This window comes from Zootermopsis nevadensis, unplaced genomic scaffold (assembly GCF_977971745.1).
Source record: "Zootermopsis nevadensis isolate Lab colony 2312 unplaced genomic scaffold, Znev_1.0 Znev_ptg000016l, whole genome shotgun sequence".
In the NCBI taxonomy this organism is placed as follows: Eukaryota; Metazoa; Arthropoda; class Insecta; order Blattodea; family Termopsidae; genus Zootermopsis; species Zootermopsis nevadensis.
In genome coordinates, this window is record NW_028259148.1 from 16001236 (window position 1) to 16029121 (window position 27886).

Consider the following 27886-nt stretch of genomic DNA (forward strand, 5'->3'; position numbering starts at 1 on the left):
GTGAGATGATATGTTGACAGAAGTAAATGCAGTTTGGGATTGACATTATTGCTGTTTCCAGTTGGTATAGGTATCGTTTGTAGGCGTGGGTGGAGACTATTTGTGAAGTGATTTTGGTTTTTGTTATGTAGTGCTGTGACCTGCCGGGGTATTTTCTGTGCTTGTGGTGTGTTAAGCAAGGATAAAGGTTTTAAAACTTGTAAACTTGTAAGTTTGGCGTGTGGTGTTTGTTATGAATTTGGATTTGCTTGCAAAAATCTCATGCCCAGTAGATGACAGATTTGTTGATTTATTTGGCTGGATTTTTTCTTTCGACTCAAGTGCTTTGAACACATTTTGGTTAAAGATTGTTGATTGATATGATGTCTGTTTGGACCACCTTTGGCTGCTCCCTCATAAATATATTTTTGCATAACCCCCTCATTCTCTCATCTTCGGCTCCCCACCCACCCGTTAACCCTCAATTATTTTTTTAGAGGGCAGAAATCAGAAATCGGTTCAGTCCTGCCCTCGTTTTATATTTAGAACTTAATACTACACTTAATACTACTGTAAGAATCCGCTGGGTCTCGAACTGCCGATGCCATTCGGCTGCCCTTCTGTTCCCGCTCAATACGTAGTTTACTGGGTTCGCTACTATAATTCGCTGTGGTCAAGTTCGCACAGAGAGAGAGAGAGAGAGAGAGAGAGAGTGAGAGAGTGAGAGAGAGTGAGAGTGAGAGTGAGTGAGAGTGAGTGTGTGTTGGTAAGCGTGAGTCTAGTCTTCGGAGTCTTGGAGGTGCTGTAAGTTTATGTGTGCGAACAGCGATCTAGGTGGGCTGTCATCAGGTTACGGAATGATGGGGTGTTATCGTTTAACGGTTGAGGTTATGTGTCGATGATTCCCGAGGAATCAAATAAATAAACGCCATGAGGCGTTTACGGCATTGATAAGTGACATTTATATACTCAGAAGTGTGTGTGGTGTGCCCCCCTCCCCAAGAACAAAAGTACATGTTCAATCAACTGCGTCATCAGAATGCTGTTTATTTTTGCATTTGTGTTAGTTAAAAGTGAATGCATTTTGTCTTTCTGGGAATAGCTGAGAGAAGAAGCTTAATTGATCCTTGGGATTTTACTCGGGGAAAAGCTGTCTGTCACCTGACCAGCCTACTGCTTGCCAGGAAATCAGTGGAGTATGTTCAGTACACTTGGCAGGCTCACTTCTTATCGCAACAGGAATTTGGCACGTGGAAGATTGTTTTTTGTCCAACAGTTCTCAGACTTTTCCTGCGTAAGACGTAGTTTACTACTACTCTGCTATGACAAGGAGGTCGGATGAGTTCGCTGTTTTTCAGACGTTGCCGTCCCTGCCTATGATAAAATGGCGTGGGCGTTCTGCCCCTCTGTATTTCTTTGGTTGCTAGGATGCATTCTGAGTCCAGTGCAGATTTACTCTCATATATATTGCCAGGGCGTGGAAGTTAATTTGAATTGATGTGTGTCATCTTTCCCTTGTGTGAAGGACATAAGTGTGAAATATTTTGGTTGCATGGAGGGTTGGTTTAGTTGGCCAGTTGATTATTGATGAGGTGTAGAGTGCATTCGTAGTAGCAGTTACGACTGGTGTCACAATGCGGATATTTATTTTGGTATTTGGTATTGTTTCAGGTAGGAGTGCCTGCAAGCATGTGGGATACTATAGCCGTTGCCCACTTTTGATTCCTAGTGACCAAGTATGGGGTGTTCGTAGCATGCCTCACAATGCCACAAGGAAGACCTCAGGCCCTCGTGCGATTACCTTGCTTTCCGAGGAGGTGTACGGTTATAGATTTAGTGGGAGTGCCTAGTCTGTCTCAAAGAGTAGTTTGAGATCAGGGGATGTACTGAGTAGCAACTTTCATGTGAACTGTAGCTGTAGTGTGTGTTTACTGGTATCAACGAAGACATGGAGGACTAATTTGTCTGAATATCAGCGTTTCAGAAGATCAGTTGTGTGCGTGATGGGGAAGCAGCTTTTTTGGAGTTGGAGATGTGAAGAACCAGACAGAACGAAGCACCTGTAGTGTTTGTGACTTGGATAAGGAATTGCATTGTTCAGGTATGTTAGAGAGTACAGTTTATTTACATTCCATAGATCCTTCTTAGGACTAAACCAAAGGATGGAGAACAAATCATTTCATACAATACATATAAACTTCAGTACTTTTGACACAATTACAAGGATGTGTTTCACATGTGAATGTACATAACCTTCAGATTCTGCAATTCAAGTATGAAAAATAATTTAAATGCAGGCTTGAACACCTTTAAATCATTTAGAGTTTTAATTGTTGGTGGAAGATCATTAAATGACTTGATACGCGTATAATACGTTTATTAGGGTTAGCATAGACTATACAAAAATTATATACTTGTAATTAATTTTTATTTTATTGTTGAGATTTGTCAAACTTGTTTCCACTTACAAAATTAAAGTCTAGTCAATGATATGTTGGTGTCCATGAAACCCAAAGGTTCTGGAAATAAATATGACATGCGCCCTGATGTGGAGAAAAGGTGTTTAGAGTATTACAGTAAGTGCAGTACTTGAAAGTTACTGTAACTAAAACATTTGACTTCCCTTACCAGTGAATCTGGCCTGCGTTGTCACTCGTTATAACTTGAAACTGTTGCTTGTGTTTTCCAGGTCGTGGAGACAGCATGTATTGCTCTGAAGTCAAGCACGACGGATCCGTTACCGTCGTCAGTGCTGGGAAATAATTTGCTGTTTCTTGGTGGCATCCCTGAATTTTAATGAAGATGAGAATACAGTGCAGCAGCTTTTCTCCTGTCCAAGGTATATAAGAGCAGTTGGAGGCAGAAGAATATTGTAAAACTAACCTCATTCTTGATATTAAAAAAGTGTACAAAATAAAAGATGTTTTTCCAGCCTGATGGTACTAACATGACATAACAGATTGTTAATCACTGGCTTTTCAACGCAGAATTGTAAGCGAGTCCCATGGCAGTCTATGAGGCACTGGTATAGATCTTTCTCTGAGCACCCAGAACTCATTATTTACTGGTACAGTGAGCCTGTTAGAGGCTGTATCACAATTAGTTTGTGTTTAGTATCCTGCCAGTACCAGGAGGCATCTGCACGTAATGTATTTCTTTCTCATATCATAAACCCAGATTTCCCATTTTCTCTGCCCCTTTTACATCAGTTGCTGATTTAGGAAGCAGCTACTGCATTGGCCACTGTTGTGACCAACATTTTGTACACTGAACATTAGGATGTGAGTGTAATTATCTGTACTCATTGTGATTCGCCGTTGCAGTTCTGATGATCCACATGTGGAGATCTCCGCAGTCCATGGGATTGCGTGCAGATTGCAGGACAAGCAAGCCAGAGCCACTCACCAGATGGCAGTCACAGGCAAGTTCATCCATTTGAGTAAATTGTTTAATGAACTTATTTTCTGAATTGCAATGTCATTATTGAAAGAAGAAGACCTTTTTTCCTGAAAAGTAGTAAATGGTTTTAATGAAATAAAGAACTTGTCAATTTCTTCTATTGAGACTACAAAGAAACAATGAAGAACGTGATTTTTCTTTGCCAGTTTAAGGAACCACATTTTGAGGCTGACCTCCACATTGTTCTATAATTGAGAATGCATGGAGTGTACCTCCATGCTCCCACTGCCTCATGGCATGGCGCTTAGTCACAAGGATAACTTCAGCTGATATAGCGAACCATTAAATGTTTGAAAACCATAATCGGTGTTGGTTTTCTGTAAGTCCAAGTGGTGTTAGAACCCAAAGACCACTGTGAGAACCTGAAATCTCTCTTAAAACCACATTTAGTATGTGAACTTGTTGAAAGCGTCTGCTTCATATCTGGAAAAGCCAGTAAGGCCTGTTGTGTATGTTGGTAGGAGTGTTTGTTGCTGCAGCCATGAAAGAGTTACGACGGTGTGTTCCTTGTTTGTCACTACACAATGGTGGCGATATCTCAGGTAGCTGGTGAGTTCAGTTTTATAAATTTAGATTGTTCAACATTGAAACAATTTATATTACTGATGGTGAAGTTTCCACCTTTGCTTCCAGAAGGTATGATAAAGTGGCATTACTGATGGTGATATGGAAAAAAAATCTAATTGCTACGGCTACCTCTTGCCCCTTGTCGGTTGAATTCACCTTAGTAGTAGAAGTGCTACAGATGTTGGGTGTGTTGTAGTGGCTTGCCATTTCTTAATCTTTCATTTAGGTCCTTTCTCCATGACATCAAAACAGGCGAACCTGAGGGGCATGGACCGACTGGTGTTTGTAGACTCCCTTGCTGTCATAATGGGGCACGAGGAGAGGGAGCCGTGTATCTTGGAGACAGCGATCAACATCCTCGGTTCCAAACAGACGGCAAGCGAACTGTTCGTTAAATATCCACTGAATCAGTGGCAACAGAAGTTGCGTGGGACTGACGTGATGTGTGTGAGTTGTAGAGTTTGTAGTTGCAGTATTATGACGTGTGGAATAATGGCCCACTTGGCGAATGCTTTAAATTTGCTGGGGGGGGAGGAAAGAAAGGCTCCAGTATGAATCTGTGAGTGAGGGAGTTCAGAATTTGTCAGGTCGCTGGTTGTGACACTGTCGTGACCCGTATTTAAAGTTAACTTGTGAATGGGTTTGTAATGAACTTGACAGAATTTGTCTTCTGAAAATGGAAGGTGCTTGTTCATTGGCTAAGGTAGGAGTGTTAACTGCTTGGTGAAGTAAAACTGTGTGCTCTTAGAAGAGTGTGATGTCTTGATTTCTTGAATGTGACTGTATTTTCTCTTTCTGGGAGTAGCAGATTACGAGAAACAGAATGATCCTTCAGATTCTACTGAGCACCATGCTGTTTGTCACGTGACCTGCGTACTGCCAGCCAGACAAGCATTGAAGTACGTGCGGCAACAGTTGGCGGACCGACTTGATGTCAGAAGATTAAACCTGCTGGGACAAAGAAGGAACATCGTATCCGCAAGAAACTGATATCAGTCTGAACGAGGCATTCGTTGTGTGAGTACATGAGCATTAGAATGTATTTGATGTGGTTGTCGTGTGAGAGAGATGAGTCTGTCCAATTTTATTAGGTACTTCAGATGTTGTGAACTTAAATGTGAGATTTGATATGTTGAAAGACCTATGTGCGGTGAGAGATTGGCATAATTGCAGTATCTGTGGTATGCTAGAGGCATTCATGATTCTCTAGTGAATATATTGTTCATAGGACATCAAAATTGGAGGTTAGGTATAGCTTGTAGACGAGGGTGGTGACTATTTGTGATAAGGTTTTGTTAATGAGTGGTTTTGTTACATGTGTGATGTGTGTAGTGCTGTGGAGCCTTTAATGTGATGTGTTTACTAATTAATAAGTGAGTAATTGCCAAGGTAAGGAATTTAGTTTTGTTGATGTGTGAGTATTGTGCACAGTGACCGGAGCTGCTGGGATATTTTCTGTGCTTTTGGTTAATTTTGAGCAAGGGGATCGGTTATGAAACCTTTAAATTAGGTGATGTGTTGAATGTGATTGCATTTTTTTTCTGGTAATAGCTGCAGAGAAGAAGCTTGATTGATCCATGGGACTTTACTGAGGTTGAAGGATGCGTCACCTGACATGACTACTGCTTGCCAGGAAAAGAGTGGAGTATGTGCAGAAACACTATGGTGGCTCACTGATATGACGACAGGAAATCAATCGGCTGTTATCACGAAGGACCTCATGTCTGCGAGAGATTTATCTCTGTGTCAACTTGACATGCATTGTGTAAGTATACGAGAAATATGATTATCAGATGTGCTAATTCATGATTCACACAATCAAATTCTTTGGCAAGATAGCGAAATATTCCACCAACATGCACTTCATTATTTAGTTCACTTAAGATTTTGTGTGTAAAATTCAATAGCACGTTGTTGCATGTCTTTTTGAAAATTTTTTAGAGAATGCCGTTGGTAATGAAACTGGTCTGTAAGTAGAAATACCTGTCAATTTAGGTAAAGATCTTGTTTATGTTTACAAGATGTTTTGATATCTGCATTGGAACAAGTTTCACAGTTTGAAGGACAGTATTAGGGTGTGGTGTGGAGTACTGGCAGACCTAATAATATAAGGTTGCTTCACTGTCTTAACCTAAAATAGACCCATGACAAAAAATGTCTTCTCAAAATGGAATGTGAATTTATTTGCTTTACATGAGGTGTAGGGGCCGTCAAAGACATGTATTTCTTTAATTATTTGATGTTAGTATTCTACCATACTGACTAAAAGACTAGAAAAGAAGAGTGATGGGAGACGACCAATTTGGATTCAGGAGAGGAAGAGGAACCAGAGATGCCATCGGAGTTATGAGAATAATTTCAGAGAGAGTTCTCGATGTCAAGGAAGAAGTATGTGCCTGCTTCATCGACAGGAAGAAGGCTTTCGATCGAGTAAAATGGAAGAAATTAATGAGGATCCTACAGAGAATTGGAATTGATTGGAGAGATAGAAGACTAATCGAAAACCTGTACATGCAGCAGAAAGTCAACGTGAGACTGGACTCAGGAGACACCAACAGCGTTGAGATAGGTAGATGTGTAAGACAGGGATGCTGCGTATCACCACTTATTTTTAACCTGTACGGGGAATGGCTTGCCAAGGAAGCTGTGGAGACTTCAAAATTGGAGGATCATAATGACTGTAAAGTATGCAGACGACTTGGTAGTATTGGCGAAGGAAGAGGAGGAATTACAGAACATGATGGACAAGTTAGTGGTAACAGGTAGAGAGTATGGAATGGAAATCAACATTGAAAAATCAAAGGTAATGAGGATGGCACCGAGAGCAGAACCATTGAACGTTGTAGTTGGAAACCAACGGCTGGAGAATGTGGAGAATTTCAAGTACTTGGGAAGCATAATCACGACGGACGCCCTATGCACCAAGGAAGTAAAAGCAAGGATAGCCATGGCCAAGGCAGTTTTCCGTCAAGAAGAGGATACTTCTCACTAGCAAGTTGGGATTGGAGATGAAGAAGAAAGTAGTGAAGTGTTACGTATGGAGCAGAGACCTGGACACTCAGGATGAAGGAACAGAAATACCTGGAGAGTTTTGAAATGTGGTGTTGGAGAAGAATAGAGAAGATCAGGTGGACGGATCGAGTTACCAAAGAAGAAGTATTGAGGAGAGTCGACGAGCAAAGAAACATTCTGCAGGCGATTACACGAAGGAAAGTTAACTGGCTCGGACATTATGAGAAGGAATGGGTTACTGAGTGACATCATCGAAGGTCAGGTTGAAGGAAAGCGAGGACTGGGAAGAAGACTGATACAGCTAACCGACGATCTGAAACAAGGAAAGAAGATGAAGTTCCAGGAATTAAAATGAGAAGCTGAGAATAGGGAAAACTGGAGAGCTCTTTTTGGGCAAAGCAATGGACCTGTTGTAAGACAGAACACTGAATAATAATAATAATAATAGTATTCTACCATGTTTTCCATTGGAGGTAGCTCTGCCTTCATTTTATGTGTTTGGCATTGGTATTTTAATTTGGTCAAGAAAGGGGCTTTCTAGGATAGGTAAGATAGCTGCCGTATCTCTCGGTGAGAGACTGAGGCCGAGTTTCTCTTTTTTGAGAGAGTGTTTTATTTATTTCTTGTGAGAGGTTGAGATATCGTTTGAGTCTTCATTGTCGTGGTTTTGAACTTTGTAAATGTTTGCTCATGTTTGATTCTTTTGAAATTGATATTGTATTTATATCTCCTTATCATTGTTCATTTACATCCAGTTTACATAAAATGGGATTGCCGGTGGATGTAATGACACCAAGAACCTCCCCCTTTTAACTTCAGAAAGGCCGATACTGTTAAAAGGTTTTGTTTTCTTTCCATTTTATCGATCCAAGTTCTGAGCGTTGGCGATTTCTGGTTGGTATGTTTGACTTATATTCTGTGTTTGTGTTTCATGTACGCCAGCACATCGGACACGTACCAGTGGACGCGGCCTGTTCTGGAGGGGACTCGAAGCGAAGGGCTCTTTGTGCGTGTGTTGCGGTATCGTTCATTAGCTTACTTTGAATGGCGTATGGTGCAGTACTTGGTGCAACGTGCAAAGGTAGTTGATTTTTTCGATCATTTAGAGTTATTATTGTCTCTAACGGAGTCCGACGAACGCAAAGGAATTTTGAAATTTCATTCTGATTTGAAATCAGACATTGACATGTGCCCTCTGTTGGCTGTTTAGAACGGTCAAAGATGTAGGCAGATTGCGTGTAGCCCCATTAAATGTAGAGTATGACACACTCTGAGTAGGTAAAGTATTTGAGTTTGGTTGACCACGAGGCTCACCACGGCAAGTGTCAGCCTCAAGGAGAGTGACTTATTTTTTAATTTATTTTAAGAAGCAGAGATATGGATGGAAGCAAATTGGTTGCATTGTGCATTTCGCTCTGTTTACTTGCCCCCTGGACCACCACCATGAGGCACGTGGAAGATTGTGCTGTCAATTTTGTTTTTTGGCGAACACTTCTCAGACATTTCCTGCATAAGACATAGTTTACTACTACTCTACTATGACAAGGAGGTCGGAAGCGTAGGCATGTATCCATCAGCCTTTAGTCTTTTCTGCTTGCGAAGAGGCACACCTACTTTCTCACATGTCACGCCACCTCTACCGAAATGTTCACTAGCATATGTATGTTTTTATTGTGGATTCGTTTGAATCAGGCCACCCGAAAAGGGTCACTGTGTAGTTTGCGTATGCTGCGTCTTTGAGATTTTCAGCTCTTGGAGGATAGCTTGGATTTACTAGGAGTAGCTGCGTTCGAATCAGGCTAAAAGAAAATGGTGATACATCATGTTCTGTAGGTTATAGAAACAGCAAGGTACGTGCTCTGCGTGAATAGGTAGCAGGATGCTGGCTCACTTGCATGAATTGTTGAGGGTGCGCTACGATCTCAGGTACACACTTTCGTTCGGCTATCCCGCATCTGCAGAGCTTAAGAAGTCTGGGTTAGAGTGCGTCAGTAGCTGGCCATCAGGCTAGTGGTCGACATGTATAGTTTTGTTGGGCGATGCTTCGTCCGTGCCAGGCGACTGGTTGACGTGAATATCTTGCTTAGCCTAGGCTGCGTCTGTAGCCGTGTGCCTTGTCAGTTGTATGGGTTTGTTTGGTAATGCTGCATGTGCAGTGCTGTACCAGTTAGGTTTATGTTTGCTTGCCTACTTTGTATCTGAAATAGGCCACCTTTGTTATTAATCCTAGGTTGCTGCGGTAGCAATAAATCTTTTCACGTGCTTAGTTTGGCCCAGCTGTGGCCGTAGAAGGCAACAAGACCACAGGCAAACATTGGTCAGTCTGGGTTGCGTACATAGATTCCTAGTGGCTGAATAAATCACAGGTTGGGTTGACAAGGCTCTGTCCGAAGAGATCGACTGTGTTGAAGGCCGCGTCCATAGCAGCTTACTGCCTTACTTGCATAGGTTTGTTGTGTCAGGCTTCGTCCAGAGGAGGATAATTTGTAACGTGGATATTACGATAGGACTAGGCAGTGTCCTTTGCTATGCTGCGTCCGTAGCTGGCTAATTGCTCACTATAATTGATATCTTAGGAAGTCTGTCACAAGAATGATTGAAAGAAAGTGATTTAAGAAGAACTGGAGTGCACGGAAGCACAGAAAAGAATGTTTAAGAGCACATGAAATTTTGAAATATAATAAATTGTTTCAAATACAGAAAAATTGAATTAAATTAATTCTTAACATTTAATTTAGACAGAAGAAAAATAAAGAAATTTATTTAACTTGTTCACTTTACTATGGTAATCTTTAAGCGTTAAAACATTTCTGGCAAACACTTATTAAAGTTGAAGTAGTACATTATGTTCATGAGATGGGAAGCCATAAATGCAACAGATGATGCTTACATACACATTAACAGATCACTCTTAAAGATATTGTGTGTCTATTAACCGACTAACAAAGTTCTAATTCTTCCTTCTACTGGTGATGGGTTCCTTCTGTTGCTTATGCATGGCCGGCGCACTGTAGCAGTAACATTAAGTGATCTGTAAATGTGTTTGTATTGTCATTGCTTCTTGTTTGTGCGAGGAAGCAGACAGGCAACTTATTTAAGAAGATACAAGATGATTTATAGTACAATACAACTGATAAAGATACAGAAGGAAAGATGCAATTAAGTAAAACTGAATTTAAAATTGTAGTATCATACAGTTGATATGTAGTTATGATAAAGTGAGGTCTGATGACAACTCCCTAAAATGCTACATTCTTAGAGGCATAGGTTGGTGTGGCTAGGCTACGTCCACAGCAAGGTACTTTCTCGAGTGTATTGGGTGATTGGGCTATGCTGTGTCTAAAACAGGCTACCACCTGATTGGCATAGGTTGTTTACTTTAGTGTGCGTCCAAAGCGTGAATAGGTTCTTTAGCCGAGGCTGCATCAAGTACGTGGGAGTCGTATGTTGGTCAAGGCTGCATCTGAAGCAGGTTAAGGCTATCAGTAATTTTTGCGAGGCAAGCGAGCTACATCCTAGCGTGTTTAATTTTCTGATAGTTGGCTGCGTTCTAAGCAGGATACAGGCTCAATTGCATAGATTGGTTGGAGTAGGCTACGTCCGTCGCAGGTTACGTGCTCAGTTCCAGATATGTTTGGCCATACTTTTTGACGTGAAAACGTTCGAACATTCGAACTAGAATATAATAGTGACGAAAATTTAGAACTGTGATGTGCGTACCTTCAGAAATTCTTTAAACTTGAACTAGTGAATAATTTGGACAAACCAACCACGCAAGGGAAAACTTGTATAGATTTGACATTTGCAAGAGGTATTCAAATAATTTCAAAGCCATATGTATCTTACTTCTCATACCACTACCCTGTATTCAATAAATGTAAGTTGCAAATGAATTAAACGATTCAAAACAAAAATTTTGTTTAATTTCAATATACACGATTTTTTCTGCAGCGATCTGCTCTGTTATGGGCATAATTTAGTTTGGCTGTGCTCTATGCTCAGGAGGCTTCTTACACATACTTGACAGGTCACCACCATTCACCGACCTCACTACGAACATATGTTGGTTAGGCAAGGCTTTGCTCGAAGCAGAGTTATTTTCCGTAAACCGCGTACGAAACAGATTACTGGGAGATGGCTGCGTCCGAAACGGGATACTACTGCATACGCTTTATTTAGTTGGGCTAGGCTGCGTCCACAGTTGTCTTCATTCGTTCGTCTAATCCGCTTCAGGTTGGTTGGGCTAGGCTGTGTCCGTAACAGCATACGTCCTTAGTAACTTAGGTTTGTTGGGTTTGGTTGCGTCCAAAGCAGGGTACTTTCTCATGTGGATGAGTTGATTTGGCTTGTCTGTGTTCTTAGCTAGCTACCAGTTCAGTGGCATAGATATTGTTTGACTAGGGTGCATCGGGTGCATCTGTAGGTGGCTGTATATTTGTTGTGCTAAATAAAAGCCATATATCCATTTCGTTACTTTTATTTCATTCCCATATCGCAAAGAAAATATTACCCGCAAACGCAGACATATTCGTAATGCTATAAAGCGTTGCACTAGATGGTATACCAAGTGTTATTATTAAGGGTTCTGAAATCCTTGCTACTATTCTTAAATTTATTTTCAATTTTAGCTTCTCTCAGCAACAATTTCCCACTTTGTGGAAACAAGCAGCTATTGTTCCAGTTTTCAAAAAAGAAGACAAAACTGTTTCTGTTATAAACTATAGACCTACTACCATAATTAATAATGTTTCCGAAGTATTTGAAATTATTGTACATACCATGTTTCTTATTATTTTAATTCTAAATGAATCCCATGTCAACATGGTTTTAGTAAATCCAAATCCACCACTTCTAATCTGGTTACGTTTTTGGATTTATTTTCCCCTTTCGCTTGTTCCCAGTCTCAAGCTGATGCCTTTTATGTTGATTTTATCATTTATTTACTTCCATCATTTTGTTTTCTATATTACTCCATATTTATTAATGTTTTCTTTAAATCATTGCTTTACAGACTAATAATGAACATCAGATGAACCACGCCATATAAAAAACAATACCTTCGTTCTAATATATAAGAGTAATTCTGATATGAACATCTTCCATAAACTGCATAACATTGTAAAGGATTGTAATTCGAGTTTTAAATTTACCAATCTAATTTATACCTGAAGACGGTTAAATATAACCGAAACATGTCGTAAGAGACGTTCCAATTTCTAAATCGATCATTCGATGCGGAACGTGAAATGATATTTTAAATATTTTATATTTTATCATCTTATTATAAATTGTGATTTGACATTTATCAGTGTTGTTTCGCATGTCTTACGTTTGCACAAACTTGGTGACTATGAACTGTCTGCTGGTTATATGATTGATTTCTTAGTTACCTAACCAGCAGACATTCGCAAGTACGTTATTCTGGAGTTTTGTCATTTCCTTTTGATTTATTGTCTGGTATCTTTCAAGGATCTGTATTAGGACCTTTGTTGTTTAATGTGCAATGTCATTAAATTGTAAGGCCATAAAGTCTCCTCAATATAGTTCTTTACTTTGAAAGGACGCAGAAAGCTTAAAGAATTAGGAAAATGTAAACTTAAAAAAAATTTGAAAAATTTCAAAATTTTTGGGTTTTGTGTTTTTTTTTGACAATTTCCAGCAATTTTAGTTTTTTCAAAAAAAATATGAAAATTTATGAAAATGTCGAAATTTTTCCCATTCTATACCTACCAGAAACGTTGAATGACACCCAGTCCATGCGAGACTCCGTCTGTGCAGCACCCAATCTCTGCTTCTCACGGTCTCGGCCGGGCTGCCCATGGGGCCTTTCCCGCGAAAGAGTTCCCGGCGACCGGCCGACCATTGTATCTGTCCCCTCTTCGAGGCCTGCCTCGCTCGCGGCACTGCGTTCTCAGCCACCCGTAAATCAGCAATCGCCGGTCGTGCCTTCACTAACACTTATTTTAAAAAAATATATAAATACGTACATAAAAATGTATGTATGCATATATATTGTTATTTTTTATTCTTACCAAGTCGGTATCGCCGAGGGGTTTGTGGTGCCAAGCAAAACAGAAAACTACCGCGCGCCGTCTGACTTTGCCTCAGAACGGGACCTGCTGACTACGACGCACCGCCGGACATTGACTCGGAACTCGACCGACCAAGTAGCATGCACCGCACTCGCGCGCGCACACAGAAGCCACGGCAACGTACTTTATGTGATTTCTTATTATATTATGTTTTTACTCTTTTTTGATTCTACCAAAATTTCTTATTCTCTCAAAAATATATATCCATATTTATATACACATGCGTATATATATTCTTAATTTTATTCTTATGTAGTCGGTATCGCCGAGGGACTTGTGCTGTCAGGCAACGCGGAAAGTAACACGCACCGAAGAAGTTAGCCAGTCAGATATCACGCACCGTGTGACTTTGACTCAGGCAGCCAACTACCGCACACAAACGAGACACGGTAAGCTGCTGATGTTTATTTATATTTTAATTTGGAGTTCCCCCCCCTTCTCTTATTGTTTCATTCTTCGCACTGCGTCGTACATGGACGGTCGAGCTCTGCGGCTATGTCCCACGGTGCGTGGTAGTTAAGACAGTCGAGCAAAATCCGTCATAAATAAATCTGAATCTGCCTTCAATGTGTGGATAATGGCAACCCATATCAACATGAGTACCATCAGACATACATGAATGTACAAAAGAAATGTATTTAATCTCGATCTTATGTGTACATGGGATATACGGATGTCCGCACGTAGGAACGTTGAAACTTCGATATCAGCAGACGTGCGTGATTACACCAAACGCACTGATGGTAATGTTTGGCATATATTGCCTTACGTCAGTGGTCCCCAACCTTTTTTTGCCCAAGGGCACATTTCAGAGTTTATGAGATCGTGGCGGGCGCCAACCAATTAACAAAGCCAAATTTTCTTTTCTCTGGACAAATAAGATATGGACACCAAATAATACACAAAACAACACGACGTTTATTGATACAAGAAACCACGCAATCAAAAATACGTACTTTTATAAGTACAATTATTATTACTCAAGTGGGAAGTTAGTGTGATGTTTGGCACTGCATTTCAGCGGCCAGTTTTTCAAATTTGGGAGAGTAGGATGATGTTGCTGCTCGCAATCGTCAAGATGGCCATTGGTACGTAGAGAACTGTGCTTTGATTTTATAATGTTCATGGTTGAACGGCCTTTATTATTCAGTATAACCTCTTTCCGTATCAACGCGGGCACCGCGTTGGGGACCACTGTTGTACATTATTTCGCCCTCACATCTTCATCAGTTATCAGAGTGATTATTCTCTTGTAACATTGATGTCACTGTTAGGTCAAGGTCATGACACAGACCTACCACTTCCAAGACAAGGCAGGGGTTTCTTTTAGCAATGACGTGCGTGATTCAACCGAGACACTACCACTTTTAATACAAGGCAGAGGTTTGTTTTGGCAATTACGTACAAGATTCACACACGAGATTACCTCTTCCAAGATAAGGCAGGGGTTTCTTTTAGCAATGACGTGCGTGATTCACACAAGACACTACCACTTTCAATACAAGGCAGAGGTTTCTTTTGACAATGATGTACGAGATTCACACAAGACACCACCACTTTTAATACAAGGAAGAGGTTTATTTTAGCAATGAGGTTTATTTTAGCAATGACGTGGCAAATCGAACAAAAGTAAGAATTTTTGAAAATTTTCAACTTTTAATTTCTTTCCGAATTTTCCGAAAATTTTTAGTTTTGTGCGCATTTCAGAAGGTTTGCAGCGTTTTTTGATTTTTCGAAAAATTCCAAAAAAATTTCCTTCTAAATTTGACCTGCCCCATCCCTATCAGGACTAGACTCCCAAATCTTGAGAAGTCACTCGTCCCAAGTCTTGAGAAGTTCTTGTCCCAAGTCTTGAGAAGTCACTTGTCCCAAGTCTTGAGAAGTCACTCGTTCCAAGTCTTGAGAAGTCACTCGTCCCAAGTCTTGAGAAGTTCTTGTCCCAAGTCTTGAGAAGTCACTCGTTCCAAGTCTTGAGAAGTCACTCGTCCCAAGTCTTGAGAAGTTCTTGTCCCAAGTCTTGAGAAGTCACTTGTCCCAAGTCTTGAGAAGTCCTTGTCCCAAGTCTTGAGAAGTCACTTGTCCCAAGTCTTGAGAAGTCACTCGTCCCAAGTCTTGAGAAGTTATTGTCCCAAGTCTTGTCTGCTTGTTTAGGACTGTGCCTCACCTGTCTTAGCTGAATTGAAATTTTTTTTGAAAATTCTTAGTTTTATTCGCGTTTCACGCCATTTGCAGTCGTTTTCAATTTTTTTAAAATTACGAAAATTTTTGAAAATTCTCAAAGGGGTACCCCTTTGAGAAACTTCAATTTTTTCGAAAAATTTCGAAAAATCGAAAAACGTGGCGAATCGTCCAAAAAGCGCACAAAACTAAGAATTTTTGAAAAATTTCAACTTTTAATTTTTTTCCGAATTTTCCGAAAATTTTTGGTTTTGTGCGCATTTCAGAAGATTTGCAGCGTTTTTTGATTTTTCGAAAAATTTGAAAATTTTTCCTTCTAAATTTGACCTGTCCCATCCCTATCAGGACTAGACTCCCAAGTCTTGAGAAGTCACTTGTCCCAAGTCTTGAGAAGTCACTCGTCCCAAGTCTTGAGAAGTCACTCGTCCCAAGTCTTGAGAAGTTCTTGTCCCAAGTCTTGAGAAGTCACTTGTCCCAAGTCTTGAGAAGTTCTTGTCCCAAGTCTTGAGAAGTCACTTGTCCCAAGTCTTGAGAAGTTCTTGTCCCAAGTCTTGAGAAGTCACTTGTCCCAAGTCTTGAGAAGTTCTTGTCCCAAGTCTTGAGAAGTCACTTGTCCCAAGTCTTGAGAAGTCACTTGTCCCAAGTCTTGAGAAGTTCTTGTCCCAAGTCTTGAGAAGTCACTCGTCCCAAGTCTTGAGAAGTCCTTGTCCCAAGTCTTGAGAAGTTCTTGTCCCAAGTCTTGAGAAGTCACTTGTCCCAAGTCTTGAGAAGTTCTTGTCCCAAGACTTGAGAAGTCCTTGTCCCAATTCTTGAGAAGTTATTGTCCCAAGTCTTGTCTGCTTGTTTAGGGCTGTGCCTCACCTGTCTTAGCTGAATTCAATTTTTTTCGAAAATTCTTAGTTTTCTTCGCGTTTCACGCCATTTGCAGTCGTTTTTAATTTTTTTAAAATTTCGAAAATTTTTGAAAATTCTCAAAGGGGTACCCCTTTGAGAAATTTCAATTTTTTCCAAAAATTTCGAAAAATCGAAAAACGTGGCAAATCGTCCAAAAAGCGCACAAAACTAAGAATTTTTGAAAAATTTCAACTTTTAATTTTTTTCCGAATTTTCAGAAAATTTTTGGTTTTGTGCGCATTTCAGAAGGTTTGCAGCGTTTTTTGATTTTTCGAAAAAATTGAAAATTTTTCCTTCTAAATTTGACCTGTCCCATCCTTATCAGGACTAGACTCCCAAGTCTTGAGAAGTCACTTGTCCCAAGTCTTGAGAAGTCCTTGTCCCAAGTCTTGAGAAGTTCTTGTCCCAAGTCTTGAGAAGTCACTTGTCCCAAGTCTTGAGAAGTCACTCGTCCCAAGTCTTGAGAAGTCACTCGCCCCAAGTCTTAAGAAGTTCTTGTCCCAAGTGTTGAGAATTCACTTGTCCCAAGTCTTGAGAAGTTCTTGTCCCAAGTCTTGAGAAGTCACTTGTCCTAAGTCTTGAGAGTCACTCGTCCCAAGTCTTGAGAAGTTCTTGTCCCAAGTCTTGAGAAGTTCTTGTCCCAAGTCTTGAGAAGTCCTTGTCCCAAGTCTTGTCTGCTTGTTTAGGGCTGTGCCTCACCTGTCTTAGCTGAATTCAATTTTTTTCGAAAATTCTTAGTTTTCTTCGCGTTTCACGCCATTTGCAGTCGTTTTTAATTTTTTTAAAATTTCGAAAAATTTTGAAAATTCTCAAAGGGGTACCCCTTTGAGAAATTTCAATTTTTTCGAAAAATCGAAAAACGTGGCAAATCGTCCAAAAAGCGCACAAAACTAAGAATTTTTGAAAAATTTCAACTTTTAATTTTTTTCCGAATTTTCCGAAAATTTTTGGTTTTGTGCGCATTTCAGAAGGTTTGCAGCGTTTTTTCATTTTTCGAAAAATTTGAAAATTTTTCCTTCTAAATTTGACCTGTCCCAGCCCTATCAGGACTAGACACCCAAGTCTTGAGAAGTCACTTGTCCCAAGTCTTGAGAAGTCACTCGTCCCAAGTCTTGAGAAGTTCTTGTCCCAAGTCTTGAGAAGTTCTTGTCCCAAGTCTTGAGAAGTCACTTGTCGCAAGTCTTGAGAAGTTATTGTCCCAAGTCTTGTCTGCTTGTTTAGGGCTGTGCCTCACCTGTCTTAGCTGAATTCAAATTTTTTCGAAAATTCTTAGTTTTCTTCGCGTTTCGCGCCATTTGCAGTCGTTTTTAATTTTTTTAAAATTTTGAAAATTTTTGAAATTTCTCAAAGGGGTACCCCTTTGAGAAATTTCAATTTTTTCCAAAAATTTCGAAAAATCGAAAAACGTGGCAAATCGTCCAAAAAGCGCACAAAACTAAGAATTTTTGAAAAATTTCAACTTTTAATTTTTTTCCGAATTTTCAGAAAATTTTTGGTTTTGTGCGCATTTCAGAAGGTTTGCAGCGTTTTTTTGATTTTTCGAAAAATTTGAAAATTTTTCCTTCTAAATTTGACCTGTCCCATCCTTATCAGGACTAGACTCCCAAGTCTTGAGAAGTCACTTGTCCCAAGTCTTGAGAAGTCCTTGTCCCAAGTCTTGAGAAGTTCTTGTCCCAAGTCTTGAGAAGTCACTTGTCCCAAGTCTTGAGAAGTCACTCGTCCCAAGTCTTGAGAAGTCACTCGTCCCAAGTCTTAAGAAGTTCTTGTCCCAAGTGTTGAGAAGTCACTTGTCCCAAGTCTTGAGAAGTTCTTGTCCCAAGTCTTGAGAAGTCACTTGTCCTAAGTCTTGAGAAGTCACTCGTCCCAAGTCTTGAGAAGTTCTTGTCCCAAGTCTTGAGAAGTTCTTGTCCCAAGTCTTGAGAAGTTCTTGTCCCAAGTCTTGAGAAGTCCTTGTCCCAAGTCTTGAGAAGTTATTGTCCCAAGTCTTGTCTGCTTGTTTAGGGCTGTGCCTCACCAGTCTTAGCTGAATTCAATTTTTTTCGAAAATTCTTAGTTTTCTTCGCGTTTCACGCCATTTGCAGTCGTTTTTAATTTTTTTAAAATTTCGAAAATTTTTGAAAATTCTCAAAGGGGTACCCCTTTGAGAAATTTCAATTTTTTCCAAAAATTTCGAAAAATCGAAAAACGTGGCAAATCGTCCAAAAAGCGCACAAAACTAAGAATTTTTGAAAAATTTCAACTTTTAATTTTTTTCCGAATTTTCCGAAAATTTTTGGTTTTGTGCGCATTTCAGAAGGTTTGCAGCGTTTTTTCATTTTTCGAAAAAATTGAAAATTTTTCCTTCTAAATTTGACCTGTCCCAGCCCTATCAGGACTAGACACCCAAGTCTTGAGAAGTCACTTGTCCCAAGTCTTGAGAAGTCACTCGTCCCAAGTCTTGAGAAGTTCTTGTCCCAAGTCTTGAGAAGTTCTTGTCCCAAGTCTTGAGAAGTCACTTGTCCCAAGTGTTGAGAAGTTATTGTCCCAAGTCTTGTCTGCTTGTTTAGGGCTGTGCCTCACCTGTCTTAGCTGAATTCAAATTTTTTCGAAAATTCTTAGTTTTCTTCGCGTTTCGCGCCATTTGCAGTCGTTTTTAATTTTTTTAAAATTTCGAAAATTTTTGAAAATTCTCAAAGGGGTACCCCTTTGAGAAATTTCAATTTTTTCCAAAAATTTCGAAAAATCGAAAAACGTGGCAAATCGTCCAAAAAGCGCACAAAACTAAGAATTTTTGAAAAATTTCAACTTTTAATTTTTTTCCGAATTTTCAGAAAATTTTTGGTTTTGTGCGCATTTCAGAAGGTTTGCAGCGTTTTTTGATTTTTCGAAAAAATTGAAAATTTTTCCTTCTAAATTTGACCTGTCCCATCCTTATCAGGACTAGACTCCCAAGTCTTGAGAAGTCACTTGTCCCAAGTCTTGAGAAGTCCTTGTCCCAAGTCTTGAGAAGTTCTTGTCCCAAGTCTTGAGAAGTCACTTGTCCCAAGTCTTGAGAAGTCACTCGTCCCAAGTCTTGAGAAGTCACTCGCCCCAAGTCTTAAGAAGTTCTTGTCCCAAGTGTTGAGAATTCACTTGTCCCAAGTCTTGAGAAGTTCTTGTCCCAAGTCTTGAGAAGTCACTTGTCCTAAGTCTTGAGAGTCACTCGTCCCAAGTCTTGAGAAGTTCTTGTCCCAAGTCTTGAGAAGTTCTTGTCCCAAGTCTTGAGAAGTCCTTGTCCCAAGTCTTGTCTGCTTGTTTAGGGCTGTGCCTCACCTGTCTTAGCTGAATTCAATTTTTTTCGAAAATTCTTAGTTTCCTTCGCGTTTCACGCCATTTGCAGTCGTTTTTAATTTTTTTAAAATTTCGAAAAATTTTGAAAATTCTCAAAGGGGTACCCCTTTGAGAAATTTCAATTTTTTCGAAAAATCGAAAAACGTGGCAAATCGTCCAAAAAGCGCACAAAACTAAGAATTTTTGAAAAATTTCAACTTTTAATTTTTTTCCGAATTTTCCGAAAATTTTTGGTTTTGTGCGCATTTCAGAAGGTTTGCAGCGTTTTTTCATTTTTCGAAAAATTTGAAAATTTTTCCTTCTAAATTTGACCTGTCCCAGCCCTATCAGGACTAGACACCCAAGTCTTGAGAAGTCACTTGTCCCAAGTCTTGAGAAGTCACTCGTCCCAAGTCTTGAGAAGTTCTTGTCCCAAGTCTTGAGAAGTTCTTGTCCCAAGTCTTGAGAAGTCACTTGTCGCAAGTCTTGAGAAGTTATTGTCCCAAGTCTTGTCTGCTTGTTTAGGGCTGTGCCTCACCTGTCTTAGCTGAATTCAAATTTTTTCGAAAATTCTTAGTTTTCTTCGCGTTTCGCGCCATTTGCAGTCGTTTTTAATTTTTTTAAAATTTTGAAAATTTTTGAAATTTCTCAAAGGGGTACCCCTTTGAGAAATTTCAATTTTTTCCAAAAATTTCGAAAAATCGAAAAACGTGGCAAATCGTCCAAAAAGCGCACAAAACTAAGAATTTTTGAAAAATTTCAACTTTTAATTTTTTTCCGAATTTTCAGAAAATTTTTGGTTTTGTGCGCATTTCAGAAGGTTTGCAGCGTTTTTTTGATTTTTCGAAAAATTTGAAAATTTTTCCTTCTAAATTTGACCTGTCCCATCCTTATCAGGACTAGACTCCCAAGTCTTGAGAAGTCACTTGTCCCAAGTCTTGAGAAGTCCTTGTCCCAAGTCTTGAGAAGTTCTTGTCCCAAGTCTTGAGAAGTCACTTGTCCCAAGTCTTGAGAAGTCACTCGTCCCAAGTCTTGAGAAGTCACTCGTCCCAAGTCTTAAGAAGTTCTTGTCCCAAGTGTTGAGAAGTCACTTGTCCCAAGTCTTGAGAAGTTCTTGTCCCAAGAAGTCACTTGTCCTAAGTCTTGAGAAGTCACTCGTCCCAAGTCTTGAGAAGTTCTTGTCCCAAGTCTTGAGAAGTTCTTGTCCCAAGTCTTGAGAAGTTCTTGTCCCAAGTCTTGAGAAGTCCTTGTCCCAAGTCTTGAGAAGTTATTGTCCCAAGTCTTGTCTGCTTGTTTAGGGCTGTGCCTCACCAGTCTTAGCTGAATTCAATTTTTTTCGAAAATTCATAGTTTTCTTCGCGTTTCACGCCATTTGCAGTCGTTTTTAATTTTTTTAAAATTTCGAAAATTTTTGAAAATTCTCAAAGGGGTACCCCTTTGAGAAATTTCAATTTTTTCCAAAAATTTCGAAAAATCGAAAAACGTGGCAAATCGTCCAAAAAGCGCACAAAATAAGAATTTTTGAAAAATTTCAACTTTTAATTTTTTTCCGAATTTTCCGAAAATTTTTGGTTTTGTGCGCATTTCAGAAGGTTTGCAGCGTTTTTTGATTTTTCGAAAAAATTGAAAATTTTTCCTTCTAAATTTGACCTGTCCCATCCTTATCAGGACTAGACTCCCAAGTCTTGAGAAGTCACTTGTCCCAAGTCTTGAGAAGTCCTTGTCCCAAGTCTTGAGAAGTTCTTGTCCCAAGTCTTGAGAAGTCACTTGTCCCAAGTCTTGAGAAGTCACTCGTCCCAAGTCTTGAGAAGTCACTCGCCCCAAGTCTTAAGAAGTTCTTGTCCCAAGTGTTGAGAATTCACTTGTCCCAAGTCTTGAGAAGTTCTTGTCCCAAGTCTTGAGAAGTCACTTGTCCTAAGTCTTGAGAGTCACTCGTCCCAAGTCTTGAGAAGTTCTTGTCCCAAGTCTTGAGAAGTTCTTGTCCCAAGTCTTGAGAAGTCCTTGTCCCAAGTCTTGTCTGCTTGTTTAGGGCTGTGCCTCACCTGTCTTAGCTGAATTCAATTTTTTTCGAAAATTCTTAGTTTCCTTCGCGTTTCACGCCATTTGCAGTCGTTTTTAATTTTTTTAAAATTTCGAAAAATTTTGAAAATTCTCAAAGGGGTACCCCTTTGAGAAATTTCAATTTTTTCGAAAAATCGAAAAACGTGGCAAATCGTCCAAAAAGCGCACAAAACTAAGAATTTTTGAAAAATTTCAACTTTTAATTTTTTTCCGAATTTTCCGAAAATTTTTGGTTTTGTGCGCATTTCAGAAGGTTTGCAGCGTTTTTTCATTTTTCGAAAAATTTGAAAATTTTTCCTTCTAAATTTGACCTGTCCCAGCCCTATCAGGACTAGACACCCAAGTCTTGAGAAGTCACTTGTCCCAAGTCTTGAGAAGTCACTCGTCCCAAGTCTTGAGAAGTTCTTGTCCCAAGTCTTGAGAAGTTCTTGTCCCAAGTCTTGAGAAGTCACTTGTCGCAAGTCTTGAGAAGTTATTGTCCCAAGTCTTGTCTGCTTGTTTAGGGCTGTGCCTCACCTGTCTTAGCTGAATTCAAATTTTTTCGAAAATTCTTAGTTTTCTTCGCGTTTCGCGCCATTTGCAGTCGTTTTTAATTTTTTTAAAATTTTGAAAATTTTTGAAATTTCTCAAAGGGGTACCCCTTTGAGAAATTTCAATTTTTTCCAAAAATTTCGAAAAATCGAAAAACGTGGCAAATCGTCCAAAAAGCGCACAAAACTAAGAATTTTTGAAAAATTTCAACTTTTAATTTTTTTCCGAATTTTCAGAAAATTTTTGGTTTTGTGCGCATTTCAGAAGGTTTGCAGCGTTTTTTTGATTTTTCGAAAAATTTGAAAATTTTTCCTTCTAAATTTGACCTGTCCCATCCTTATCAGGACTAGACTCCCAAGTCTTGAGAAGTCACTTGTCCCAAGTCTTGAGAAGTCCTTGTCCCAAGTCTTGAGAAGTTCTTGTCCCAAGTCTTGAGAAGTCACTTGTCCCAAGTCTTGAGAAGTCACTCGTCCCAAGTCTTGAGAAGTCACTCGTCCCAAGTCTTAAGAAGTTCTTGTCCCAAGTGTTGAGAAGTCACTTGTCCCAAGTCTTGAGAAGTTCTTGTCCCAAGTCTTGAGAAGTCACTTGTCCTAAGTCTTGAGAAGTCACTCGTCCCAAGTCTTGAGAAGTTCTTGTCCCAAGTCTTGAGAAGTTCTTGTCCCAAGTCTTGAGAAGTTCTTGTCCCAAGTCTTGAGAAGTCCTTGTCCCAAGTCTTGAGAAGTTATTGTCCCAAGTCTTGTCTGCTTGTTTAGGGCTGTGCCTCACCAGTCTTAGCTGAATTCAATTTTTTTCGAAAATTCTTAGTTTTCTTCGCGTTTCACGCCATTTGCAGTCGTTTTTAATTTTTTTAAAATTTCGAAAATTTTTGAAAATTCTCAAAGGGGTACCCCTTTGAGAAATTTCAATTTTTTCCAAAAATTTCGAAAAATCGAAAAACGTGGCAAATCGTCCAAAAAGCGCACAAAACTAAGAATTTTTGAAAAATTTCAACTTTTAATTTTTTTCCGAATTTTCCGAAAATTTTTGGTTTTGTGCGCATTTCAGAAGGTTTGCAGCGTTTTTTCATTTTTCGAAAAATTTGAAAATTTTTCCTTCTAAATTTGACCTGTCCCAGCCCTATCAGGACTAGACACCCAAGTCTTGAGAAGTCACTTGTCCCAAGTCTTGAGAAGTCACTCGTCCCAAGTCTTGAGAAGTTCTTGTCCCAAGTCTTGAGAAGTTCTTGTCCCAAGTCTTGAGAAGTCACTTGTCGCAAGTCTTGAGAAGTTATTGTCCCAAGTCTTGTCTGCTTGTTTAGGGCTGTGCCTCACCTGTCTTAGCTGAATTCAAATTTTTTCGAAAATTCTTAGTTTTCTTCGCGTTTCGCGCCATTTGCAGTCGTTTTTAATTTTTTTAAAATTTTGAAAATTTTTGAAATTTCTCAAAGGGGTACCCCTTTGAGAAATTTCAATTTTTTCCAAAAATTTCGAAAAATCGAAAAACGTGGCAAATCGTCCAAAAAGCGCACAAAACTAAGAATTTTTGAAAAATTTCAACTTTTAATTTTTTTCCGAATTTTCAGAAAATTTTTGGTTTTGTGCGCATTTCAGAAGGTTTGCAGCGTTTTTTTGATTTTTCGAAAAATTTGAAAATTTTTCCTTCTAAATTTGACCTGTCCCATCCTTATCAGGACTAGACTCCCAAGTCTTGAGAAGTCACTTGTCCCAAGTCTTGAGAAGTCCTTGTCCCAAGTCTTGAGAAGTTCTTGTCCCAAGTCTTGAGAAGTCACTTGTCCCAAGTCTTGAGAAGTCACTCGTCCCAAGTCTTGAGAAGTCACTCGTCCCAAGTCTTAAGAAGTTCTTGTCCCAAGTGTTGAGAAGTCACTTGTCCCAAGTCTTGAGAAGTTCTTGTCCCAAGTCTTGAGAAGTCACTTGTCCTAAGTCTTGAGAAGTCACTCGTCCCAAGTCTTGAGAAGTTCTTGTCCCAAGTCTTGAGAAGTTCTTGTCCCAAGTCTTGAGAAGTTCTTGTCCCAAGTCTTGAGAAGTCCTTGTCCCAAGTCTTGAGAAGTTATTGTCCCAAGTCTTGTCTGCTTGTTTAGGGCTGTGCCTCACCAGTCTTAGCTGAATTCAATTTTTTTCGAAAATTCTTAGTTTTCTTCGCGTTTCACGCCATTTGCAGTCGTTTTTAATTTTTTTAAAATTTCGAAAATTTTTGAAAATTCTCAAAGGGGTACCCCTTTGAGAAATTTCAATTTTTTCCAAAAATTTCGAAAAATCGAAAAACGTGGCAAATCGTCCAAAAAGCGCACAAAACTAAGAATTTTTGAAAAATTTCAACTTTTAATTTTTTTCCGAATTTTCCGAAAATTTTTGGTTTTGTGCGCATTTCAGAAGGTTTGCAGCGTTTTTTCATTTTTCGAAAAATTTGAAAATTTTTCCTTCTAAATTTGACCTGTCCCAGCCCTATCAGGACTAGACACCCAAGTCTTGAGAAGTCACTTGTCCCAAGTCTTGAGAAGTCACTCGTCCCAAGTCTTGAGAAGTTCTTGTCCCAAGTCTTGAGAAGTTCTTGTCCCAAGTCTTGAGAAGTCACTTGTCGCAAGTCTTGAGAAGTTATTGTCCCAAGTCTTGTCTGCTTGTTTAGGGCTGTGCCTCACCTGTCTTAGCTGAATTCAAATTTTTTCGAAAATTCTTAGTTTTCTTCGCGTTTCGCGCCATTTGCAGTCGTTTTTAATTTTTTTAAAATTTTGAAAATTTTTGAAATTTCTCAAAGGGGTACCCCTTTGAGAAATTTCAATTTTTTCCAAAAATTTCGAAAAATCGAAAAACGTGGCAAATCGTCCAAAAAGCGCACAAAACTAAGAATTTTTGAAAAATTTCAACTTTTAATTTTTTTCCGAATTTTCAGAAAATTTTTGGTTTTGTGCGCATTTCAGAAGGTTTGCAGCGTTTTTTTGATTTTTCGAAAAATTTGAAAATTTTTCCTTCTAAATTTGACCTGTCCCATCCTTATCAGGACTAGACTCCCAAGTCTTGAGAAGTCACTTGTCCCAAGTCTTGAGAAGTCCTTGTCCCAAGTCTTGAGAAGTTCTTGTCCCAAGTCTTGAGAAGTCACTTGTCCCAAGTCTTGAGAAGTCACTCGTCCCAAGTCTTGAGAAGTCACTCGTCCCAAGTCTTAAGAAGTTCTTGTCCCAAGTGTTGAGAAGTCACTTGTCCTAAGTCTTGAGAAGTCACTCGTCCCAAGTCTTGAGAAGTCACTCGTCCCAAGTCTTAAGAAGTTCTTGTCCCAAGTGTTGAGAAGTCACTTGTCCCAAGTCTTGAGAAGTTCTTGTCCCAAGTCTTGAGAAGTCACTTGTCCTAAGTCTTGAGAAGTCACTCGTCCCAAGTCTTGAGAAGTTCTTGTCCCAAGTCTTGAGAAGTTCTTGTCCCAAGTCTTGAGAAGTTCTTGTCCCAAGTCTTGAGAAGTCCTTGTCCCAAGTCTTGAGAAGTTATTGTCCCAAGTCTTGTCTGCTTGTTTAGGGCTGTGCCTCACAGTCTTAGCTGAATTCAATTTTTTTCGAAAATTCTTAGTTTTCTTCGCGTTTCACGCCATTTGCAGTCGTTTTTAATTTTTTTAAAATTTCGAAAATTTTTGAAAATTCTCAAAGGGGTACCCCTTTGAGAAATTTCAATTTTTTCCAAAAATTTCGAAAAATCGAAAAACGTGGCAAATCGTCCAAAAAGCGCACAAAACTAAGAATTTTTGAAAAATTTCAACTTTTAATTTTTTTCCGAATTTTCCGAAAATTTTTGGTTTTGTGCGCATTTCAGAAGGTTTGCAGCGTATTTTCATTTTTCGAAAAATTTGAAAATTTTTCCTTCTAAATTTGACCTGTCCCAGCCCTATCAGGACTAGACACCCAAGTCTTGAGAAGTCACTTGTCCCAAGTCTTGAGAAGTCACTCGTCCCAAGTCTTGAGAAGTTCTTGTCCCAAGTCTTGAGAAGTTCTTGTCCCAAGTCTTGAGAAGTCACTTGTCGCAAGTCTTGAGAAGTTATTGTCCCAAGTCTTGTCTGCTTGTTTAGGGCTGTGCCTCACCTGTCTTAGCTGAATTCAAATTTTTTCGAAAATTCTTAGTTTTCTTCGCGTTTCGCGCCATTTGCAGTCGTTTTTAATTTTTTTAAAATTTTGAAAATTTTTGAAATTTCTCAAAGGGGTACCCCTTTGAGAAATTTCAATTTTTTCCAAAAATTTCGAAAAATCGAAAAACGTGGCAAATCGTCCAAAAAGCGCACAAAACTAAGAATTTTTGAAAAATTTCAACTTTTAATTTTTTTCCGAATTTTCCGAAAATTTTTGGTTTTGTGCGCATTTCAGAAGGTTTGCAGCGTTTTTTCATTTTTCGAAAAATTTGAAAATTTTTCCTTCTAAATTTGACCTGTCCCAGCCCTATCAGGACTAGACACCCAAGTCTTGAGAAGTCACTTGTCCCAAGTCTTGAGAAGTCACTCGTCCCAAGTCTTGAGAAGTTCTTGTCCCAAGTCTTGAGAAGTTCTTGTCCCAAGTCTTGAGAAGTCACTTGTCCCAAGTGTTGAGAAGTTATTGTCCCAAGTCTTGTCTGCTTGTTTAGGGCTGTGCCTCACCTGTCTTAGCTGAATTCAAATTTTTTCGAAAATTCTTAGTTTTCTTCGCGTTTCGCGCCATTTGCAGTCGTTTTTAATTTTTTTAAAATTTCGAAAATTTTTGAAAATTCTCAAAGGGGTACCCCTTTGAGAAATTTCAATTTTTTCCAAAAATTTCGAAAAATCGAAAAACGTGGCAAATCGTCCAAAAAGCGCACAAAACTAAGAATTTTTGAAAAATTTCAACTTTTAATTTTTTTCCGAATTTTCAGAAAATTTTTGGTTTTGTGCGCATTTCAGAAGGTTTGCAGCGTTTTTTGATTTTTCGAAAAAATTGAAAATTTTTCCTTCTAAATTTGACCTGTCCCATCCTTATCAGGACTAGACTCCCAAGTCTTGAGAAGTCACTTGTCCCAAGTCTTGAGAAGTCCTTGTCCCAAGTCTTGAGAAGTTCTTGTCCCAAGTCTTGAGAAGTCACTTGTCCCAAGTCTTGAGAAGTCACTCGTCCCAAGTCTTGAGAAGTCACTCGCCCCAAGTCTTAAGAAGTTCTTGTCCCAAGTGTTGAGAATTCACTTGTCCCAAGTCTTGAGAAGTTCTTGTCCCAAGTCTTGAGAAGTCACTTGTCCTAAGTCTTGAGAGTCACTCGTCCCAAGTCTTGAGAAGTTCTTGTCCCAAGTCTTGAGAAGTTCTTGTCCCAAGTCTTGAGAAGTCCTTGTCCCAAGTCTTGTCTGCTTGTTTAGGGCTGTGCCTCACCTGTCTTAGCTGAATTCAATTTTTTTCGAAAATTCTTAGTTTCCTTCGCGTTTCACGCCATTTGCAGTCGTTTTTAATTTTTTTAAAATTTCGAAAAATTTTGAAAATTCTCAAAGGGGTACCCCTTTGAGAAATTTCAATTTTTTCGAAAAATCGAAAAACGTGGCAAATCGTCCAAAAAGCGCACAAAACTAAGAATTTTTGAAAAATTTCAACTTTTAATTTTTTTCCGAATTTTCCGAAAATTTTTGGTTTTGTGCGCATTTCAGAAGGTTTGCAGCGTTTTTTCATTTTTCGAAAAATTTGAAAATTTTTCCTTCTAAATTTGACCTGTCCCAGCCCTATCAGGACTAGACACCCAAGTCTTGAGAAGTCACTTGTCCCAAGTCTTGAGAAGTCACTCGTCCCAAGTCTTGAGAAGTTCTTGTCCCAAGTCTTGAGAAGTTCTTGTCCCAAGTCTTGAGAAGTCACTTGTCGCAAGTCTTGAGAAGTTA

General features: G+C 39.2%; 1 protein-coding gene across 9 annotated transcripts in view; it reads left to right on the forward strand.

The window, feature by feature from the left end:
* The first annotated feature begins 736 nt into the window (after positions 1-736).
* LOC110841051 (transcription-associated protein 1-like) overlaps positions 737-27886 on the forward strand; it is a 44980-nt gene continuing 17830 nt past the window's right edge. The window contains exons 1-10 of one of the 9 annotated variants that reach the window (XM_087349788.1): positions 795-813; positions 1651-2080; positions 2669-2818; positions 3303-3400; positions 3900-3987; positions 4232-4452; positions 4811-5022; positions 5557-5770; positions 7960-8098; positions 13366-13498. In XM_087349788.1, the coding sequence (XP_087205914.1) occupies positions 8069-8098; positions 13366-13498 (163 nt within the window). In that variant the 5' untranslated portion in view covers positions 795-813; positions 1651-2080; positions 2669-2818; ... (4 more) ...; positions 5557-5770; positions 7960-8068. Of the gene's footprint in view, positions 814-1020; positions 1274-1293; positions 1479-1518; positions 1539-1650; positions 2081-2668; positions 2819-3302; positions 3401-3899; positions 3988-4231; positions 4453-4810; positions 5023-5556; positions 5771-7959; positions 11483-13365; positions 13499-27886 lie in introns of those variants that run through there. The other 8 variants (XM_087349787.1, XM_087349785.1, XM_087349784.1 and 5 more) reach the window with 8 other exon arrangements.